Source organism: Rhincodon typus, chromosome 12 (genome assembly GCF_021869965.1).
Source record: "Rhincodon typus isolate 14 chromosome 12, sRhiTyp1.1, whole genome shotgun sequence".
NCBI lineage: Eukaryota > Metazoa > Chordata > Chondrichthyes > Orectolobiformes > Rhincodontidae > Rhincodon > Rhincodon typus.
The window spans coordinates 63,824,322-63,843,578 of record NC_063343.1 but is presented as its reverse complement, the minus strand read 5'-3'; the positions used below and the strand labels follow the sequence as shown (position 1 = coordinate 63,843,578).

At 43.3% G+C, this 19,257-nt stretch overlaps 1 protein-coding gene across 1 annotated transcript in view; it reads left to right on the top strand.

Moving 5' to 3' along the window:
* Positions 1 to 19,257, top strand: part of LOC109924570 (platelet-derived growth factor receptor beta-like) — a 92,384-nt gene extending 73,127 nt beyond the window's left edge. Inside the window, exons 13-20 of the mRNA XM_048603487.1 lie at positions 1,878 to 2,044; positions 4,752 to 4,870; positions 7,682 to 7,804; positions 10,532 to 10,643; positions 11,571 to 11,670; positions 12,533 to 12,638; positions 13,416 to 13,660; positions 14,829 to 19,257. Of these exons, the coding sequence (XP_048459444.1) occupies positions 1,878 to 2,044; positions 4,752 to 4,870; positions 7,682 to 7,804; positions 10,532 to 10,643; positions 11,571 to 11,670; positions 12,533 to 12,638; positions 13,416 to 13,660; positions 14,829 to 14,964 (1,108 nt within the window). The 3' untranslated portion in view covers positions 14,965 to 19,257. The remainder of the gene's footprint in view (positions 1 to 1,877; positions 2,045 to 4,751; positions 4,871 to 7,681; positions 7,805 to 10,531; positions 10,644 to 11,570; positions 11,671 to 12,532; positions 12,639 to 13,415; positions 13,661 to 14,828) is intronic.

Genomic DNA, 19,257 nt, shown 5'->3' with positions numbered 1-19,257 from the left:
TGGCCTACTGTGTTCATCCAGCTCCACACCTTGTTATCTCAGACTCCAGCATCAGCAGTTCCTACTATCTCTGATGTCATTTCTTAGTCAGGGAGAGCAAAACTGCATGCAATTCTCCATCGTATCCAGAATTGGCTGAGTACTGTACTGACTGTGATTAGCACTGTACATATTGTACAGTTGAATGCCAGCCCTAATGTTGAATTCCTGACAATGGGAAGTTTCTTCCTTGTCCCTCTCAATCATTCCTGTTTTACAGTATCATCCTTTAAGGAAATTTAGCATAAAGAGGAATCAGAAAATAACTGAGATTTTAAGTTGTGACATTCCCTCTCATCAGCAGTAGTTTTGTTATGGGAGGATTTCGTGGATCAAACTGAAGGGATTAGTAACATTTCTAAACCAGGCTTCAGTGTAACAATGAAGGGCGTTTGAATTCCTAACACAACCTATGCAAATGACCAGTTATTTCTATCCTGTGTGTAATTGTGGAAATAGTTTCCGATTCTCAATTTCTATTTTTCTTGGAATTTGTTTTGGCTCTGTTCCAGAAGTAGCCAGAACAGTGTCAAACCCTATGGGTTTGAGAGACCAACCCATCCTCCTGACTTCCTGCAGTTGCAGTTAGACACCACTCTTCATGTTTTATAGGCTGCAACACATCTCTCAGTGTGCAGGGCCCTCTCTGTGCAATTGCTTCTCTGTTTGTGGTCGTCTGTCTCTCTGTCCACATTTTTTTTATTTATTTACAGGATGTGGGTATCGCTGGCTAGGCCAGCATTTATTGCCCATCCCTAATTGTCCAGAAGGCAGTTAAGTGTCAAAAACATCACTGCGGTTCTGGAGTCACATGTAGGCCAGACTGGGTAAGGGAGGCAGGTTTCCTTCCCTAAAGGACATTAGTGAACTGGATGGGTTTTTCAAACAATCGACAATGGATACATGGTCATCATTAGATTCTTAATTCCAGATTTTCTTCTTAAATTGAATTCAAATTCCACCATCTGCCATGGCAGGATTTGAACACAGCTCCCCAGAACATTATCTGGATCTCTGCACTAACAGTCAAACAGTAATACCACTAGGCCATCACTTCCCCACTTGTCTTTCTGTGCGCTGTCACTCTTTCTGCGCAATCATTTCTCGCTCTCTCTCACTCTGTACACTGGTCTCTGGTATGCTCCCGGTCCTTTATTCTAGTCAACGTTTGCAGTACACAATATAGTAAATGTTAGGAGTTAACAGTTTGAGAACTGCAACAGGAAATTCCACTAAACCTTAAAATCCACAATTGCCATAACCTGCCAAAGGCCCACGAAGATACACCAGCACATCCTTCGAACAGCTGGTGTTGCTAAAATCTGGGACAATTCTGGGACTTGGTGGATGAAGGGTCAGGGAAAGCTTCCTGATTTCAATCCCCCTCCTCCTCATAGATTCATAGAGAGCTGAGGTTGACTTATTCACATTTGCCATGGCCCTCCACGGCACACTCAAACCAATTTTTGATGGAAATGACCAAAGGACCAGAGAGGGAAAGGTTTGTTTTACCCAGTGAGTTGGTGTGATCTTGAAGGTGCTGCCTGAAAGGGCAGTGGAAACATTAGATCACAATTTTGAAAAGGGGACTGGATAAAACAGAATACATTCAATGTTAAATTATTATTATTTACAGAGATGCAGGGAGAGAGGAGTATGAGACTCATTAGACAGCCCTTCCAAAGAGACACAATGGATTGAGTGGGTTCATTCTGTGCTGCCCTGTTCTGTGGTTTTTATTTCACCAACGTGGAAGCAGGTCCTTGTACTGTATTGTTCACGATAATGATAATTCGTACTGTGTCTCACTCCTTCACCCCTCTCACTCTCACCCACAGTTACGTGGCCCTGTCATTTGAGAATGATGGAGGATACATGGACATGACTAAAGATGAGCAGCTTGAGTACATGCCAATGCTGGAGGCTAAACATGAACCAAACTACGCTGATATCGAACACCCTGATTACAACAGGCCATACTCACAGGAGACAAGCCCCCCCACTGGTAACTCCCCTCACTCCCTCCACCTCAACCTCCCTCCTAAACCTCCTTGTCATGTTTCTTTCTCTTTTTCTATCTTTTCTCTCTTTTTTTCTCTCTCTCTCTGTCCTGTCACCTGCCCCTCCGTACTCTCCTGCCACTTCTCTCTATCCTGCCCCTTCTTTCCTGTTCCCTTCCAGCTTCCTCACCCACTGCCTATATCTTCCCCTATCTCCTTCACTTCATTCTTCTCTCCCACTCCCTCTCCCTCTCCCCTCCGTACTCCCCTGACTACTCTCTGGGTAAGAGAGAAAATTCACAGATCCTGGTTCCCAGCTCCTGACCTGAGCACCTGAGCCCCCTAAAGCCCCAAATCCTGGTTATCAGGTGCTGACCTATCTTCCTCTCCCACCTCCCCTCTCCTACACCCATCTCCCTCCCTCACACTCTCTCTCTCCCCAGCACTGCTCTCTGTCTCTCTCTGCCCCCTATCTCCCTCTCTTTTCCACACGCCAACCTCTCTCTCTCCTGCTGCTCTCTCCCACACTCCAAACCCTCTCTATCCCACCTGTCTCTGTCCTAAACCCTTCTCTCTCTACCCCCTCCTCATACATCCTCTCCCAACCCCTCTCTTCTGTCGCTGATAGCTCACCCTCTGCCTCTTCCCTCCTCAATTTCCTTTATCTCCCCCACTCACTTTCTGTCACCACCTCTTTATCTTGTACCATTTTGTTCGAGTGTTTTGTGCAGAACAGGCAACTACTCACAGGAGAGCCACTGGTAATTCTCTCTCTCTCTTAATCTTTCGATCCCTGTCTATGCCTACCTTTCTCTCTATCCCTCTATTTCTATCTCTCTCAATCTCAATCTCATTCTCTCAATCATTACCTATACCAGACTCTCTATCTCTCTATCTCCCTCTCTGTGCCTTCTCCATTGTTTCTGCTCCTTTCCTCCTGAACTACAAACCATGACTGCCACCAACTGGCAGCTGCTTTATACTGCAGGCTGTTGCTTGTACAGATTTAATGAACAAGAGATGTTAATGAATATATTTTAAAGCTCAAAGAGATCCTTTCTCTCTGTGTGAAACCGGGAAGTTTCAAACTCCACCTGAACAATTGGAGGGTCAAAGAGAGATCTGTATTTTTATATTCCTTTCACATCTTCAGGAACTTTTCCTGCACTTCACAACCAATGGAGTATTTTTTTTGAAAGGGAGTCACTGTCACAATGTAGGAAATGTGACAGTTTTTTTGCAGAGCAAAATCTCGCAATCAACAATGCTTCTAATTTTTTCATGGGGTATGTGTGTGTCCCCTTGAGAAGGTGGTGATGAGCTGTTTCTTGAACTGTTGTACATGATGTGCTGTAGGTTGACCCAAAATGCCCTTAGGGAGGGAATTCCAGGATTCTGACCCAATGACAGTGAAAGAACGGCAATATATTTCCAAGTCAGGACGGTGAGTAGCCATGTATCTGCTGCTCTTGTCCTTCCAGATGACAGATTTGTGGAAGTCTCTGTCTAAGGAGACTTAGCGAATTTCTGCAGTGCATCTTGTGGATGGCACACACTGCTGCTACTGTGTGTTGATGGTGGAGGGAGTGATTGTTGAAGGTGTTGGGCGGTTATGTCGATCAAGCAAGCTGCTTTGTCCTGGTTGGTTTCGAGCTTCTTGAGTGCTCCTGGAGCTTCATTCATCAAAGCAGTGGAAATTACCATCACACCCCTGACCTGTGCCTTGTAAATGATGGGCAGACTTTCAGTAGTCAAAAAGTGAGTTACTTGTGACAGAATTCCCAGCCTCTGGCCTGACCCTGTAATCATACGGCTGGTCCAGTTCAGTTTCTGATCTTTTATAGTCATGGGTAGCAGGGGCACTGGTTAAAAATCTCTTCTGAAAGAGAGGGCACCTCTGACAGAGTTGCATTCTGTATCAAGGGTGTTAGTCTGCAGTTGGTGCCCAGAGGCCTGGAGTGGGGCTTGAACGGGACCACAGCATTTTAACTTAGACATATGAGAGTGTTATCACTAAACCAAGGAAAACAAGAGAGCTCCCTCCCAGGGTCTTGGTCAATATTTAACCAATATTGATCAAATAAAATGATCTAGTCATTATTGTGTTGCTGTTTGCTTCTGTCGGATTAGCTGTTTTGTTTCCTACATTAGAACATCCAGTATACTTCAAAGTGATTATGAAGAACATCATCATTCTGACATTATGACAGCCCCAATTTTCTTTTCAGTCAAATGGAACATTTCTTAAGGTATAAAAACGTAATGCCTTCAAGACTTTAGTCCTTAGTTTCTCCACACAGCCATCCCAAAGATTGATCATTAATTCCCAGAGACCACAGTCCATTCCTGAAGGAGTGGTGACCCTGATTATGGGATATGCTGTTTCTTGAGTTGTTAACACAAGGTCCCATCTGGGGGTTTAAAAGGACATTAAAGACCCCAGGTATAATGAGAAGGAAACCTTTGATTCTCCCCAAATCCTGAGGTAAGATGTGTCTGACAACCTCAGCAACAGTGAAGCACAGGTTAGCTGCATGTGGTGGTTGTGGGATCTTGCTATGCATAAGATGGCTATAGGTCTCCCTACATAACAGCAAGCAACCAAAGTCAAACTAATTGGTTATTTGTTGCATAAATTGATATGCTTCAGAAAGATGCAATTTCATCATGATTTCAAGGCCCTTACACAGTCCTGTCTTTTTTTTTTGAAAGAGCACGAGGTCACAGAGGATAAACTACTGATCAGCGAGTCTCCGGTTCTGAGCTACATGGACCTGGTTGGAATCAGTTATCAGGTGGCACAAGGAATGGAATTCCTATCATTGAAAAATGTAAGCCGTTCAAATCTGTGTCTCCACATTTGTGTTTCCATTTGTGTCTTCCTGTCTACTGTCTTTCTATGTTCTGAATTTCTCGGTCTGTCACTCTCTTCCGATCTTTCTGCTTGCTTTCTCTTTCACTCCTTGTCTGTCTGTCTCTGTTTCTGTTTCTCTCTTTCACTTTCCCTGTCTTTCTCTCTCCCTGTCTATCTCTTTCTGTCTGTCTATCTCTCTACCTTTCTTTCTGTCTCTATCTCCCTCTTTCTCTCTCTCTGTTTTTCTCTTTCTGTCTCTGTCTTTCTCTCTCTCTTTCTTTCTGTATCTGTTCCTGTCTCTCTCTCTCTGCCCCCTATGTATGTGTTTGTCTCTGCCGCTGCCTAGTGTGTTTGATGGGGTCTGTGCTGTCATTTTCACGCACTGAGCCCAGGCGTATTGGTGATGAATGTTGTGCAACCATTGACGAACATCCACACTTCTGACCTTAAGTTGGAGGAAGGATCATTGATGAAGTAGCTGTGGATGGTTGAGCCTAGGACACTACCCTGAGGAACTCCTGCAGTGATGTAGAGCTGAGATGGCTGACCTCAAACAACCACGACCATCTTCCTATGTGCCAGCTATGACACACTCCAGCAGAAAGTTTGCCCCCTGATTCCCATTGATTCCATTTTGGTCGGGCTCTTTGATCCCACATTAGTTGAATGCAGCCTTGATGACAAGGGCTGTCACTCTCACCTGACCTCTAGAATTCAGCTCTTTTATCCATGTTTCGACCAAGGCTGTAATGAGGTCAGGAGCTGAGTGACCTTGGCAGAACCCAAACTTGGCAACACTAAGCATGTTATTGCTGAGCGGGTTTTGCTTGATAGAACTATTGATGACACCTTCCATCATTTTAATGATGATTGAGAGTAGACTGATGGGGCAGGAATTAGCCAGGTTGGATTTGACCTGCTGTTTGTGTATAGGACATACCTGGGCAATTTTCCACATTGTCCGGTAGATGTCAGTGTTGTAACTGTACAGGAAGAGCTTGATAGGGGAGCAGCAAGTTCTGGAGCACAAGTCTTCAGTACTGTTGCCAGAATGTTGTCAGGGCCCATACCTTTTGCAGTGTCCAGTGCTTCCAACCATTTCTTGATGTCACGTGGAGTGAATCAAATTGGCTGAAGACTGGTATATTTGATTTTGGGGACCACTGGAGGAGCCGAGATGGATATTCCACTCGGCACCTCCGGCTGAAGATTGCTGCGAATGCTTTAGCCTTATCTTTTGCAATTATGTGTTGGGACCTTCCATCATTGATGACGGGGCTATTTGTGGAGCCTCCTCCTCCAGTGAGTTGTTTAATTTTCCATCACCATTCATGACTGGATGTGGCAGGACTGCAGAGCTTGGATCTGATCTGTTGATTGTGGGATCACTTAGCTCTGTCTATCACTTGCTGCTTTCGCTGTTTGGCGTGCATGTAGTCTTGTTTGGTGGCTTCACCAGGTTGACACCACATTTTCAGGTATGCCTGACGCTGACCCTGGCATGCCCTCCTGCACTCTCCATTGAACCAGGGTTGATCCCCTGGCTTGATGGTAATGGTTGAGTGCGGGATATGCCGGGCCATGAGGTTACAGATTGTGCTGGAGTACAATTCTGCTGCTGTTAATGGCCCACAGCGCCTCACAGAGCCTGGTCTTGAATTGCTAGATCAGTTTGAAATCTGTCCCATTTAGCACGGTGATAGTGCCACACAACACGATGGAGGTTGTTCTCAATGCGAAGGCAGGACTTCATCCCCACAAGGACTATGCGGTAGTCACTCTTACCAATACTGTCATGGACAGATGCATTCACAGTCGGCAGTTTGGTAAGGATGAGGTCAAGTATGTTTTTCCATCTTGTTGGTTAACTCACCACCTGACACAGACCCAGTCTAGCAACTATGTCCTCGATCAGTAGTACTGATGCCAAGCTATTCTTGGTGGTGGATATTGAAATCCCCCACCCAGAGTACATTTGCCCCTTTGCCATCCTCAGTGTTTCCTCCAAGTGTTGTTCAGCATAGAAGAGTACCGATTCATCAGATGAGATAGAACGGTACGTGGCAATCAGTAGGAGGTTTCCTTGCCTATTGTTTACCTGAACCCATGAGACTTTGTGGGGTCAAAGTTGAGGACTACCAGGGCAACTCCCTGTATACCACTGTGCCACCACCTGTGCTGGGTCTGTCCTGCCAATGGGTCAGTGTATATCCAGGGATGGTGATGGTGGTGTCTGGGACACTATATAAGGTATGATTCCGTGAATATGACTATGTCAGGCTATTGCTTGATTACTCTGTGAGACAGCTCTCCCCATTTTGGATCTATCCCCCAGATGTTAGTCAGGAGGACTTTGCAGGGTCAACAGGGCTGTTTCTACCATTGTTGTTTCTGGTGCCTAGTTCAGTGCCAGGTTTGTCTGGTTGAGATTTTGTCACGATTCATACAACTGAATGGCTTATTAGGCCATTTCAGAGGGCAGTTGAGAGTAAAACACATTGCAATGGGTCTGGATTTCACCTGTAGGCCAGACCAGGTGAGGATGGCAGATTTCCTTCCCTGAAGGACATTAAAACCAGGTTGAACCAGGTAGTGCAGTGCACCACTCGAAAGTCTCAGGTACGCTGTCATTCCTGATGACATCATTGGATTTCTGGGGAATCCCCTGGCTGTCAGACCTGATGATGTCACTGGGATCCCCTCTTCCAATTCCTGATGATGTCACTGGGTTCCTGGAGTATTATTGTGAAGGTGTGATAGATTGATTTTAGTTTTTTTGTTTCGGTAGTGCGTCCATCGGGATTTAGCTGCGAGGAATGTACTGATCTGTGAAGGAAAACTCGCAAAAATCTGTGACTTTGGATTAGCACGGGACATAATGAATGATTCCAATTATATTTCAAGAGGCAGTGTGAGTATCTCGTCATCTGCTCAAATATCACAAATCGTATTATTATCACGATCCATGAAATATTCTCGTCTGTGTGAATATCATGTCCTGTTTTAATAATGCGACCTGCTTAAGTATCGTGGACTGTATAAGTATTGCTGTCCATATGTATGAATATCACATTTTGTATAACTATTGATATCTCTAAAAATCTGTTTGTACAAGTATTGTGATCCATATGAATATCTTTCTTGCATCAGTTTGCATTGACATGTAAGTCAAACAGTATCCATAAGGAGTAACAGATAGGATGGGCTGAATGACCTTTCTTTATGAACTTGTGTTTCTAATTAACTAATTCAGAGATGATATAGACACCCCTGAAGATAGTGGGACGTGAACATAGTCCTCCCGGTCTAGGTGTAGGCACAGTACCATTGTGCCACAAGAGGGCCCTTCCCATTGACTTTAATTTTTTTTCTCTGAAAACTGTGGCCTCTCTTTATCAATCATCTTGCCAGATGCTTACCCCACTTGCTCCATATTTAGTCAACCTGCTTAGACATGTTATTACACGCGTCCATGGGAGATGAGACTTGAACACTGGCCGCCTGGTTCAAGGGTAGGGACAATACCACTGCGACACTGCATGGCTTCCTTCTGTGATATAACTGTTCCATAATGGGTGGCTAGCCTTATTAATCCTGTGTTGTTACCTCTCCATCAATCCAACGTTGCTTCATCAATCTGTTCAGTGATTCTTCAATTTGTTGATCCATCAATAATCAAGCCATCAGTTCACTGATTGATCAATCGCTCTTTTGATTAGTCATTCAAATTTGCTTTTATGTGTTTCTATCATTATACTCATATAATATTGCAGTGAGTTAATTAATCCCTGTGAGGTTTATGACATCATGCACCAATTGTACTGTTGGGAAATATTTATCAATCATGTACCCTCATTCCTCTGTCTCACTCTGCTGTTCATTGTTGTAAAGCACTGAGGAATGGCCAGAGGTAGTGAAATGTGATATAGAAATGTAAGTTGTCACTTTCTCTCTTTATCTGTCCCTTTCTATCTTTCCCACCAGATCTCTCATACACACCCTCCATCTGTTTCTTTTTCTTTCTTTCCCCCCTTTATTCCCTCTGCCTTTTGTCCTCCATCCTTTCTCTCCCCCTTTCTCCTTCCCCCTTTCATTTTCTTTACCTCCTTATTTCCCTCCCCATCTGTCTCTTTCCTCTCTCCCCTCTTTTTCTTCTGCTCTCTCTAGTTAGACTTGCAATTTTGAGGATATAACAACTAGTGACACAAGTAGACCATTCAGCCCCTTCATACCTGCTCTGCTGTTCAGTAAGATCAAGACTGATCTGTTTGAGTTTTGAATTCCACCTTTCCATCTAACGCTAAGAATCCTTTATTCTCTGCCAAGCAAGAATCTATCCACCTCTTGTCTTAAAAATATTCAATTACTCTGCCTTCACCACCTTCTGAGGCAAACAGTCCTGAAATCGCACAACCCCTTTATGGAAAAAATAATTCTCCACATCTTTGTCCTAAAAGGCTAACCATTAATTCCTAGCTCTGGACTCACCTACTAGAGGAATCATCCTTTCCACCTTTTGGAGACCATTCAGGATCTTACACACTTCAATCAGGTCACCCTTCACTTTTCTAATCTGCAGGGAAAACAATACCAGCCTGTCTAACCTATTCTCATAAGACAACCAGCCCATTCCAGATATCAATCCAGTAAACCTCCATAAACTGCCTCAAATGCAGTTATCTCCTTCTCTGAGGAGGTCTCTTAGACCAAAACTGCATACAGTATTCAAGATATGGTCTCTCCATTGACCATTTTAAATAAAGCACAGCATCCTTACTTTTATAAACAAAATCAGAAATTGCTGGAAAATCTCAGCAGGCCTGGCAGCATCTATGCAGAGAAAGCAGACTTAATGTTTCAGGTCCAGAGACTCTTCTTCGGAACTGATCCTTACTTTTATGTTCAGTTCGACTCACAATAAACGATAGCACCCCATTAGCTTTCTTGATTACATGCTGAGCCTGTATACTAACAGTTTGTGACTCATCCCTCTGTAGTTTGCAATTCTGCAGCCGTTCTCTATTTAAGGAACATCCTGCTTTTTTAATCTTCCTACTACAGTAGGAACAGCTTCACATTTTCTCACATTGTACTCTATCTGCCAGACTTTTGGCCACTCACTCAACCTATCTATCCATCTCTGTCTGCAATAAAAACCAAAAGAACTGCGGATGCTGTGAATCAGGAACAAAAACAAAGTTGCTGGAAAAGCTCAGCAGGTCTGGCAGCATCTGTGAAGGGAAAAACAGAGTTAATGTTTCAGGTCCGATGACCCTTCCTCAGAACTGATGCTGCCAGACCTGCTGAGCTTTTCCAGCAATTTTGTTTGCAATCTCTTTATGTTTTCTTCAAAACATGCTTGCCTGCCTATCTTGGTGTTGGCTACAACTTTAGCTGCTGTGCCTTCACTGTATTTCGGTACACGGGACAATAAAAAAATCAATCAGCTCATCTGATTTGTCAATGTTCTTTGAGGAAAGGTAAATACTGGCCCGGCCAGTGATGCCCACTTTTCTGTGAACAAATGAAAAAAAGGCTAAAGTTACACTTAAGACATGTATTATGTAATTGTTATGAACTATTACTTGTTTAAATAGAAACCACCAGATTAGTAACTATTTATTGACCTGGTTCCCAGACCTTTTTGCCTCTGAAATGGATGGCACCGGAGAGCATTTTCAACAATCTATACACCACACTGAGCGATGTCTGGTCCTACGCAGTCCTCCTCTGGGAGATCTTCACCCTTGGTAAGGACCGTCAAAAACCTAACATCTGTCTTCCCTCTCTGACTTCCTTCATCATAAATGGCACTTCAGTGTTTGGGAGACCAGGCTGATTTTGCAACCCTCCTGGCCTTAATTTGTGTTATATCTCCATCATGCAACATTTGGAGTTAAAATACAGATCAACCGCGTTCCCATTAGATGGAAGAGCAGTGTTGGAGGGCTGAATGGCCTCCTGTTCCTATGTTCTCAATTGGCCTTTGACGGTGACTATCTCAGCTCCACAGATGCATCCAGTGGTTGGAAATGAGTTGGTGACTAGCAGTGGTGCAATTGACGGCACTCTCTTTCAGTCAGGAAAGTGTGGATTTTCTTCCCCACTCTAGAGACCTGAGATCATAATTGAGTGCAGGACTGAGGGAGGGCTGCAGTAGTGTCAAAGGGGCTTCCAGATTAAAGGGGGTTAAACTAAAGCCATGCGGCTGGCTTACAAGATCCCATCGTTGACATTTCAAACAATCGTAAATGCCTTCTCCCCAGATCTTGAACCGATATTTAGCCCTCAACCAATGTGAGTTTAAAATAACAAAAATGTCTCTTCAGCTTTTGTGGGATCTTTCTGCACACAAATTGGCTGCAGTACCCAGATTTCTAGGCTTTCTAGGATTTCTAATTGGCTTCAGGGCTTCAAAGTATCCTAAGTCTGTGAAAGGTGTTATATAAATGTAAGGCTTTTCTGAATTAGATCTAATGACTAGACTGAGCCTTGCATCAACGTGGGTGACATCAAATTGGTGGTTAATCCCTAAATAACAATGATTTCCTTATCTTCTGCCTTCATTCCATTCTCCTTTACTCTTTTCTTTCTCACTTCTTCATCTTCTTTCTTTCTCTCTCCCTCTCTGTCTCCTTTTTAAATTTATGCCGTTTTTCTTTCTATCTCTCTCCAAGGTGGAACACCGTATCCGGACCTTCCTGTCAATGACCAATTCTACAATGCTATCAGGCATGGGTACAGAATGCCCAAACCTCAGTACGCCTCAGATGAATTGTGAGTAAAAGTCAGGAGCTGCTGATTCAGGCGCAGACTAGACGAGAATGATTGACAATTAGGAACAAGAGAAGGCACACCAGGATCTCCTTGGATTGAAAAAGGTGGAATAGAAAGCCTGAAGGAGCAGATGGGGGAGAGAAGGATGGGGAGGTCACCATGTCCCATTTACTAAAAGCCCGCAGGTCATAAGAGTGAGGGGGAGACTGAAAGCCCTACAGTTTTCAGAAATGGCATGCTGCAGAAGGAGGGTGGCTGAGGAAGGAGGGCAGCTGAGGGGCACAGAAGCTAAGGGAGAGAGGCCTAAGGGGATGGGAGGCTGAAGGAGAGAGAGGTTCATCTGATGAGACTGTGCAAAAGGAGGCAGAGAGAAGCGGAGACTTAGGGAAAGTGAGATGCAATGAGAGGGGGCTGAGGGAGTGGGAAACATCACACACTTCAGAGGAGAGATTGAGGGAGAGGGAGGGATTCCACAGAAAGAAGGAAAGACAACTGCTTCCAAACCCATACCATCTGAAAGGACAAGGGCAGCAGATATGTGAGAACACCACCACCTGCAAGTTCCTCTCCGAGCCATACACCTTTCTGACTTAGAAATATATTGCCATTCCCTCAGTGTCACTGGGTCAAAATCCTACAACTTTCATTCTAACAGCACTGCGGGTCTTCGTACATAGATAAAGTACCCACTTTGTCCAAGACAATGAAAGATGGTGAGACCCACATCCCCAGAATATATTTGGAATACAATAAACTACTCATGATCCATAAACATTCACAGTGACCTGACCTCCATGCTAAGTTTACAAGAGCTACTATTGGGACTTGCATATAATAATTTGTGTTTGAAACTATTTTTCAGATATCAAATTATGCAAAAATGTTGGAATGATGAATTTGAGAAAAGACCTTCATTTTCAAATTTAGTAACCTACATGGGGAACCAGCTCAGTGAGGGCTACAAGAAGGTAATGATAATATTGAATGAAATGCACATTTTATTTTTAGAATATTATCTTGCCAGCTTTGCCAGTATTGACACCGTTCATATATTGGATGTTCAGGCCAAAGCAGCTTCTTGATCAGCACCTCATCCACCACCCTCAACACTCACGCCCTCTCCCACCCTCAACACTCACCCCGTCTCCCACCCTCAATTCTCACTCCCTCCACCACCTTCAACACTCACTCCCTCCACCACCTTCAAAGCTCACTCCCCCTACCATCCTCCACACTCACTCCCTCCCCCATCTTTGACACGCACTCCCTCCATCCACCCTCAACACTCACTCCCTTCACCACCTTCAACACTCACTCCCTCCATCTACCCTCAACACACACTCTGTCCTCCACCCTCAACACACACTCCCTCCACCACTCTCAACACTCAATCCCTTGATCACCTTACATTCACTCCCTCCATTGCTGACACTCAGTAGCAGGAATGTACCATCTACAAGGTGCACTACAGTAACTTGCCAAGTCTCCTCCAACAACACCTTCCAAACCTGCAACCCAGGTCTGGGTGATATGCTCTTTTGAAGGTCAGTGTGGCCTTAATGGGCTGAATGCCTGCTTCCACACAGTAGTGATTCTATGAATGATGAAATATGGTGCCGTTGATGGGGAAAGATAGAGTGAAATTTATCATATGCCTTAAAGTTGATCTATTTTCTGTTTGTTATTGTCTTCTGCCCCACCCTCCTCTCCTCCCTTATCCTCCCCTCCTCCCATACCTCCTCTAGAAATACGCCCAGGTTAACCAGGACTTTCTGAAGGGTGATCACCCAGCCATGGGTCGCACCGGGGTTAAATTCTTCCAAGTTAACGACAACGTGATCTACTCCAACTGTACAGAGAGCCTGCCCAATGGCACCAATAACGGCTATATCATCCCACTGCCGGACCCAGAGCCCCATGAGGTATCAGCAGACACCAGCATTCCGATGGAGAATTCCCCAAGTGAGTCTGCTGCAGGAACAAGGCCAAGGTAAAGAACCATGCCAACATTCAACGGATCCTCAAAGCTTTGCAGGGTGATAAAAATTCAAACAGCCTTATGTGAGGCCATTCAGCCCAATGTACCTATGCTGTCTCCCACGCTGCTGTATCAATTCTCTATTTCTTTTCACTCCTTTATTGCTACTTCTTATATTTTTAGTGATTTTCGGTTTGCCCTGGCTTTGCCCTGCACTGCTTTGTTAGATGAGTCTGGATGTGGTAGGACAGGGACAGTGTGGGAGACCAGCTAGGAGTGTATTAAAATAATCCAGTGCAGAGAAATGAAGACATGAAAGAGCAGCAGATCAACTGAAACAGGAACAAAGGTGGATGATGATATAGAGGAGTAAACTTCACAATCTTCATGATGGCTTAGTATTTGGTTTAACACTCCTCTCTGGGTCAAAAACGGCACCAAGGTTGTGAACAGCCACTAATATTTCATTTGATTATTTCCAGGCTAAGTTAGTAGTACTCTGTCCCAGCTCTAGGTTTGAAGGTGGTGGGTTTGGTTTCTCTCCAGAAAATCCAGTTGCCCCCCAGTGTGGGACTGAGGGAGTGCTGCTCTGCTGGAGGTCACATACTTCAAAGGAGGCATTGCACTCTCTGCTGTTGCAGGTTGATGGAAAAGATCCCATGGCACAGGAGAGCAGGAGAGCTCTTCCTGGTATCATGGATGTCTCAACCAACATTAGCAAACAAAATATACGTTATTTGTAATTATCATATTGCTATTTATGAGAGCTAGCTATGCCAAATTGGCTTGTAGACATTTTGTGTCTCTTACAACAGTGCTTTTTTATTCACTTGTGGGAGATGAGTGTCCATAGCTGAACCAGCATTTATTGCCCATCCCTTTATGACCTTCAGAAGGTGGTGGTGAGCTGCCTTGTTGAATCAATCCTTCGGCTGTAAAATGTGGTGAGGGTGTGAAAGATGCCATAGAAATATAAGTTCTGTTGTTTTTGTTGATCTGCTCTCATTATTGCGTCCTGACGGAAACAATATTCTCTCTCCTGTTCTTTGCAAACTGAAAATCTCCCAAATTATAGGTGTTGGTCCTTTGTGTGAAGGTTATTATTCAAAAGAGAACATTGACTCCATTGCTGAATGAACAGGGATTACTGAGACATGTCTACTCTGTTCTCACCTTTCAGTTCCCTTGTGTGTGGGGAGAATGGAGAGCTGGCTGACTCCAGTGATTCTGCGCCAGTGACTGAAGACGCCAAGGAGCTTGAGGAGGACACTGAAGCTGACACTAGTTTGCCCGATGTCGAGGACAGTTTCCTGTGACCTTCACCTTCTGGAACTGCCTTCACTGCAGAACTTCCTCAGAACTTTCAACTTCACTTAAAGTACAAACTCTGTGAGAAAATCCCAATTCAATGCATTGCCTGAGCAATCCCTAGGCTAAAAGGGATTGCTGAATATGTGTAGAATATTGAGATAATAATGAGAAAATCTTCAAGACACAATGAGTCCCTTCTGTAAACATTTCCATCACCCATGGACCAGGCATTAGATATGAAAATGTGCATCTGCATCCGGGGTGGGGGAATACATGACCGTTCATTTCATATATCATTCGCTGGACATGAAATTGTCACCGGACTAGGATTTTGTATTGGGTCACAATGTTTGAATGAAATTTCCAACTCCTTAGCCTACTCCCTCTTGCTTTTCCCTGGAGTCTCACTGTATCTCCCACTCTCTGAACTCATCCCTTCCTTCCTACCTCCAAACTGTCAGACCTGTCTTCAACACCCTCAGTCTCCCCTCCAAATTATGAAACTCCATTTGTCCCTCAGCTTCCTTTCCTCTTGCAATTTGTGAGCTTTTCAAACCCAGCTTTGTCACCAATTCAGCTCTGCACCCTGTCTGGTTGCATTTTCTCTCAGTGTCCTACACTTATCGGGCTTTGAGTCGTTGTCAAGATTTCTCCATCTTCTTAGGAGAACTCCAGTCCATCCCAATCTTCCCTGGTTTTGGAATCTGTGAAACTTAAACTTGGCATTGAATTGGAATGCTTATCTTTTGTTAAGATACATGTAGCTCGGCCCAGGATAGTTTTATGGAGACTATGAAGAGGTCACTGCGCAATACGAGCTATTATACAATACTTTGAACCCACTGATCCAAATGAGGAGAAACTATTTTAATGCCATTTAAGTATTTTAGTAGCAACTCGACTTCAGAATGGTTTGTTTCTTCACAGTGGGACCTTACTCTGGTTCTGATCCAGGGTAGAAATATTTTCAGGGCAACATCATATAGATAGAAGCTGGAGCAGTTATTACATTTGTATTATATTACCTTTATTGAGATTAGTCCTTTCCATTACATTTTCACCTTATAAGTAGCAATGTTTGCACAATCGAGACTATATAAAAGAATTATTTTACTTTTTTTAAGCAAATATTTTACGTATACTTTTGTCGTGCCATTTCATTTGTTTTGAAATCTTGCAGTGTTGTTGCTCCATGATGTTAATGTCTTCAGATGCTCTTGTCTGTGTGTGTGAGATGCAGGGGAGATTTAACCATAATCTCCGTGCAAAATGAAACACTAATAATGTAACTCATGCAGTTAAACCGTCAAGAATCATAACCAAGACCACATGTAGGGGAGGCCTCAGATTTCAGCAGCTGTAAGGTCATTTTTTTTCTCTCGACCAAAGATTCCTGAAGAGAGTTGATGAGTTGAATATTGTGGATATGCTGAAAGGGAAGCAAATGAAATAAAGTGGAAGGTTTTTCTGATAGATTAAGGGCAGGCTTTTGATGAGGATTAACACCAGAATGGTACACTGGGCTGAATGGCCATTTTCTGAGCTGTCAATCCTTGGAGAATTCCATTTGTTCGAAAATAACTCCATTCCGTTGCACAGGGGAACAGATCAGGAATGTAAAAAACATCCATTCAAAGATTGCTGATATTTCTGTGAGCATTTGTTGGCAATTATCTGAAGTTTGGTCTATGGCTGTTCTTGTTTCATTATTTTTAGATTCCTGTGCATTTTGCTTCAAATTTACCTTATTTGCAGTTCTTTATCATTTGATTCATTTGAGTGGATCATCTGAATGTAGGTGGAGAGGATTTTGTTGACACACCCACCAGCAGCAACAAGCACAGTTTGAGATTAGGTACGCAGGAATTCAACACTGACTAGATCTCCCTTTATCCCAGCAATGGGCCTCAGCTTCAACCTGGAAATTGGAATTGATAGAGTCATAGAATCCCTATAGTGTGGAAGCGGCCATTTGGCCCGTTGAGTCCATACCAACCCTCCAAAGAGCACCCTATCCTATTGCTATAACTCTGCAATTACCATGACTAATCCACCTAACCTGCATATCTTTGGACTGTGGACAGAAACACACACAGACAAGGAGAGAATGTGCAAACTCCACACAGTTGTGTGAGGCTGGAATCATAACTGGGTCCCTGGTGTTGTGAGGCAGCAGTGCTAACCACTGAGCCACCATGCTGACAGGCGTTGTTTGATAGGGGTTTATGGAACCAAGGTAGCTCAATAGACTTGAGATATACCCACCAGCCATGATCTAACTGACTGACAGGGAACTGAACTACATCATTCTGTTCCTATTTTAATCTCCACTCTCCATAAGACATAGGAGCAGAAGTAGCCAATTCAGCGCGTTGAGTCTGCTCTTCCACTCAATGGGATCTTGGCTGATCTGGTAATCTTCAACCCCACTTTCCTGCTGTCTTCCATTAACCTCTGATTCACTTACTGATTGAAAATAGGTCTATCTCAGCCCTTGTCCCAGTTATGGATAGCCTTTTAAAATGGGTACACAGCCGAACTTGGTTGAGTCTCACAAGGCTCTTCTAGCAACACAGAGCACTGTCATCCCATGAGTGTATAATGGGATCTTTATCTAAACAAGAATGAGAGGTCATTATGCTAACCCACCATCCCATCTGGCTCTGTAAACTATTGTTTAAATCTCTTTTAATGATATCTATCCTTACGCCTTCAGAATCATTGCTTGATTGAAAATGTCACACTAATAATGCAACCTCTTCATAGATTGTGTGTGTGTGTGTGTGTGTGTGTGTGTGTGTGTTTGTGTTTTAAATAGAGTGATGTTATGATGGGATATAAATTACACACTTTTGTTCTATCCTTTCTCTAGTTGGTGCAAAGGGTGTTGATGTTTAGAAACATAGAATGGCTACAGCACAGAAGTAAGGTGGCCATTTGATCTATTTTCTCCAGACTGTTTCTCTGTGATTGCTACTCAGCAGTATCAGACCTCCACCTTTTCCCATAGCCCTGCAAAACATTCTCTTCTGATAATAATCCAATTCCCTTTCGAAAGCCACAATCGAATCTGTCTCAACCACACTCTCGGACATGGCATTTCAGTTCCGAAACATGGTTTCCCTCATGCCGTCCTTGGTTCTTTCACTAATTGCCTTGAGTTGATGTCCTGTCTAGCAACCCTCTGGTGAATAGCAATAGAACTCTTTGTGTTGTAAAGCATGTTATGTCAATTCTAATGAAACATCTCCACCTTCAATTGGATGTAATCCTGGAGGTTTTATTACAAGACCTCCCCTTTCAAACTGTTCCGTCCCAGCACAATATTGGTTAATTCTACAGGTATTGCTGTCTTCTGTTGGCAATTAGAAAGGAAACAAATTTCTTAGTGCCAATTATTGTAGTTGTGGCAATTTGTGACATAACCCTTTTACAGATTTCTTGCAGATTAACCTGTGTCATTTGTTTATCCTTTGGGGGTAAGAGGAGAAACATGTGGTCAAGACAGCACTCCCTTGAACTGCCCAAGCATACCTCCAAGTGGGAGCTTGATTGAATTTAACTTTTGTATCTGGTTTCCCTGCTTAGCAGTTGAATAGTCTGTCAATCTGAAGCAAAAAAAAAATTGCAGGAGAAACACAGCAGATCTGGCAACACCTGTGGAGAGAAAGCAGAATAAACCTTTCAAGTCCAGTGAGCCTTCTTCAATTTGGTCAGTTATCAGGTGGGTAGAGGAAATTGTAACAAAAAAAATTACAACCAATAGAATCTTCATGTGTCAACCTCACTGGGATTCCCTCACACCCTTTAAATGTAGGGGCCATTTGTGTCCCTCATCATTCTATGGGTCATCATACACAATTACGTTAAGTGTGACCCTCCAAACAAAATGCATTGATTCCAATTGAAGAATTGGGGCTATTGTTCATGTCAATGCAGGCTTAATAGTATAGCTTCTTATCCTGTTCTTCTCCAGCTGCTAGTCATCTGAAAATTCAGACTTATGGTTTCTTTGCATCAACCTTAAAAGCACAGCAATAAACTGCCTTGAATTAGGTTTATTTGTGAATGATCTAAGATGACTGTGTACAAAATGGGAGGTTTCAATGTGTTCACATGGATATTCTTTATCAGTAATGGTACAGATCAATATTTTTAAATGAGTTTTAACATTGAATGTTAATTCTGAATGTGCATATGTGTGTTGGTTGTGAAAAGTATTTAGATATATGTGCTGTTGGTCAGTAATATACTTTTCATCTACCTTATTCACTATTAAATAAACATGTTATTTTCTA